This window comes from Ailuropoda melanoleuca, chromosome 4 (genome assembly GCF_002007445.2).
Source record: "Ailuropoda melanoleuca isolate Jingjing chromosome 4, ASM200744v2, whole genome shotgun sequence".
Taxonomy (NCBI): domain Eukaryota; kingdom Metazoa; phylum Chordata; class Mammalia; order Carnivora; family Ursidae; genus Ailuropoda; species Ailuropoda melanoleuca.
Genome location: NC_048221.1, coordinates 10,844,838 through 10,848,682, shown reverse-complemented (window position 1 = coordinate 10,848,682; position 3,845 = coordinate 10,844,838). Strand labels below are relative to the sequence as shown.

General features: G+C 39.2%; 1 protein-coding gene across 1 annotated transcript in view; it reads left to right on the top strand.

Annotated features, from left to right (window-relative positions):
* The window catches only part of LOC100463963 (olfactory receptor 7A17), a 3,437-nt gene extending 2,588 nt beyond the window's left edge, over positions 1 to 849 (top strand). Inside the window, exon 2 of the mRNA XM_034657189.1 lies at positions 765 to 849. Within this exon, the coding sequence (XP_034513080.1) occupies positions 765 to 849 (85 nt within the window). The remainder of the gene's footprint in view (positions 1 to 764) is intronic.
* The last annotated feature ends 2,996 nt before the right edge of the window (positions 850 to 3,845 follow it).

The following is a 3,845-nucleotide window of genomic DNA, read 5'->3' as shown; positions in this document are numbered from 1 at the left end:
TATATCATTTGAAAGTATCTTTTTCCATTAAGTAGTTTGTCTTTTTGTTTTGTTGACTGTTTCTTTTGCAGGAACTTTTTATTTTGATGTAGCCATTTACAACATGGATGGATCCAGAGGGTATAATGCTAAGTGAAATAAGTCAGTCAGAGAAAGGCAAATACCATATCAATTCACTCACATGTGGGATTTAAGAAACAAAACAAAGACAAAAAGAGAGAAACAAAAAAATCAGCCTCTTCAATATGGAGAACAAAATGGTGGTTACCAGAGGGGAGGGGATGGGAGGATGGATGAAGTAGGAGAAGGGGATTAAGAGTACGCTTCTCAAGGGGCTCATGGGTGGCTCAGTTGATTTAGAATCTGGCTCTTGGTTTCTACTCAGGTCATGATACCAGGGTTGTGAGATCAACCCTTGCGTCAGGCTCCTCCTAAGAGTGGAGTCAACTTCAGATCTTCTCTCCTTCTGCCCCTCCCCATGCTCTCTCTCTCTTAAATAAATAAATAAATACAACATTAGTAAAAAAAAGAGTACACTTATCATGATGCCCAGTGAGTAATGTATAGAATTCCTGAACCACTATAGTGTACACTGTATGCTAATTTTACTGGCATTAAAAAGAATAAAAATATTTAAGAACTGTGCGGNTATTTAAGAACTGTGAGAGTGCAGCATTTCAGGCCACCAACTTTATTACTATCCAAAATATTTCCTTTACATGGTGTGCATCTATTTATTGAAGCAAAGATAATTGATATCCTCAACTGAGGGGGTTTATTCTTTCAGGTGAAGGATCTCTTAGTCTCTTCTCTGTTTTATCACAGAGTTATTTTCCTGTTTCTACTTGAAAATTTCCACTGCTACCATGTTATATGACTCTAGTGTTCCATGAAATAACTCCCATTCCTAGTATTTGTCACAAATGCTAAGGGATGGTGAAAGAACAATATTGGCATCATCCATTTCCCACCTCCTTCCTGCTCAGAAGTCTTCCACCTGTTGGGGCACCTGGGTGGCTCAGTCGTTAAGCGTCTTAAGCGCCTTCGGCTCAGGGCGTGATCCCAGTGTTTTGGGATTGAGCCCCACATCAGGCTCCTCTGCTGGGAGCCTGCTTGTGTTCCCTCTCTTGCTGCCTGTCTCTCTCTGTCAAATAAATAAATAAATAAAATCTTAAAAAAAAAGAAGTCTTCCAGCTGCGTGAACAGAGGACACTTCACAGGAGAGCTGATGTCCTGCTGGTCGTGGTTCAGGGTCACCAGTTCTTCTGCACAGATGTGCACATCCTTCAAACTCCCCCAGTGACCCAGAAGGAAGCCCACATATGGTCACTTGTTCATAAAGTCATTGGAAGTAAACTTGAATAACAGAATGATCATGCCTGCTCTTCTTAAGGTCAGATATGCAACAAGTAAAAAGGAGCACGTGTTGTAATTGTCTCAGGTCTGTTCGCTTGGATGATTGTGTCAGTCAACTCTCTCCATGTAACAGGCTGTCTTTGTCAAATGGGATATCGTAACACCTTTACAATCAAACGGAAATATATGCTGGGGAGTGTTTCTGATCTCTGCTGGGTCCTCATGGATCTGGAGTCAGGCATGAATCTCTACGTATTTTTTCTAAGGCTGAACCATGGCGTCATGTGTGGCTGTAATGTTCTTCTGTTCCAGCCACTTTATGGGCTCTTATTACTACATTTCCATGTGGGTTAATCTTCTACTCATAGAAAAAGTTTGGTTTATCGTGTGAATTACTTAATTCCATTGTTCATACATNCATGGCGTCATGTGTGGCTGTAATGTTCTTCTGTTCCAGCCACTTTATGGGCTCTTATTACTACATTTCCATATGGGTTAATCTTCTACTCATAGAAAAAGTTTGGTTTATCGTGTGAATTACTTAATTCCATTGTTCATATATCCATAATTAACACTTGGCTCTCTTCCCCATTAGAAGTGCTGTCTCCCACCCCTCTTACATGAGAGTCAGCTGCCTGTGCTCTAGATCCTACCCGTAGCCAAGCACCATTAGGTTTGTTCCACTGAATCAATCATTGGAGTAAAATTATACACAATAACCTGCCTATGTGAAATGTACACATTGGTAAATTCAAGGAGCTACACAGAAAATGAAGAGTACATGGTGCAAGTTTCTATTTGTCTATGACTTAAGACTGTACAGAAGTTTTAACGGTTTTATTAGGTAATTACTACAAATGTAAGCATCCCGAGCATCATTCCCTGTTTCTGAAGGTAACGTGGGATTCTAAACATGACTTCATATGGACATTGTGGGGAATGAATAAAATGCGTGGAACTTCCTTTTTCACCTCAAAGAAAACATTTGAGGGTAATGGTTGTGTCTTGTGTATGTGTGTGTTTGTGTACGTTTTCTTTCAAATAAGCTCATCACATGCGTACACACACAGACACATTCATGATTTCATCTCTTATGTTGATAGGGATCTTGAGAAAGCTGGAAAGGATGGCACCAAAAAAAGAATGAAGTTTTGAATTTATGTGATATAAAAGGATGCAGAAATACAAAGATTTAAATTGCAATGAGTGACCTTAATTTTGATCATGAGTTCCTTTCCTATGTCACTGCCTTGAAGGCCTCAGAATAAAACCACAGGCACATTTATGCATGAGGAATTCACTGTACAGTTTAATGGGGCAGAATATAACCACATCAATTTAAAATTTCCTTTCTAACTACTGTGTGCTTTCAATATAAATTTCCCTTATCCAAGGGAAGCTGATGAGTGAACTGAGAGGCTTAAACTCTGTTACCTCAAATAATTTTACTGACTATGTCCATAGGGGTTTCCTCCTGCTGCTGTAAAATATCCCCACACTAGTTGCTTAAAACAAAAAGCACAAATGTGCTCTTACGGTTCTGGAGGCAGAAGCTTGGAAGGAGTCTCATCAGGCTAATAGCAAGATGTCAGGAGGGTTGAGTTCCTTCTAAAGGCCAGTTCTAGAGGCTCAAGGAAGACTCTATTTTCTTTCCAATTCCAGTCTCTCTTGCTGGCCGCCTGCATTCCTGGGCTCCCAGCTCTTCCTCCACCTTCAGACCCAGCAGGGTAGCACTTTAAAAGTCTCTCTGACACCAATGCTTTTGTCTCCCTTGTCAACATTTGGAGGACTGTTGTGATTACCTTCATTCCACCTGGGCAATTATAGCTAATCTTTTTATCCTTTTTTTTTTTGAATTTATTTTTTATTTTTTCTTTAAAATTTTAAAAATTAAACTATTGTTAACACAGCACTGTATTAGTTTCAGGGGTACAATATAATGATGCAACAATTCTATCCACTTCTTAATGCTTACTAAGTTAAGTATACTCTTTTTTAAAGTTTTTATTTAAATTCTATTTAGTTAACATACAGCACAATAGTAGTTTCAGGTGTACAATTTAGTGATTCAACACCTCCATACATCGCCCTGTGCTCATCAGGGCAAGTGTGCTCCTCAATCCCAATGACCTCTTTGACTCACCTCTTAACCATTTTTTATTTTTATTTTTATTTTATTTTATTTTTAAGTGGGCTCCATGCCCAGTGGAGAGTCCAACGTGGACCTTGAACTCAGGATCCTGAGATCAAGACCTAAGCTGAGATCAAGAGTCAGAGGCTGGACAGACTGAGCCACCCAGGTGCACCTTAACCATTTTTAAGTGCACAGCTCAACAGGATGAAATACATTCCCATTGTTGTGCAGTTGGCACCACCATCCATCTCCAGAACTCTTTTTATCTGGTGAACCTGAAGCTCTACACCTAAATATATATTTTTTAATTACCAAAATATTTTATAAATTTAAAAGAAACAACAGGTCTTAATTT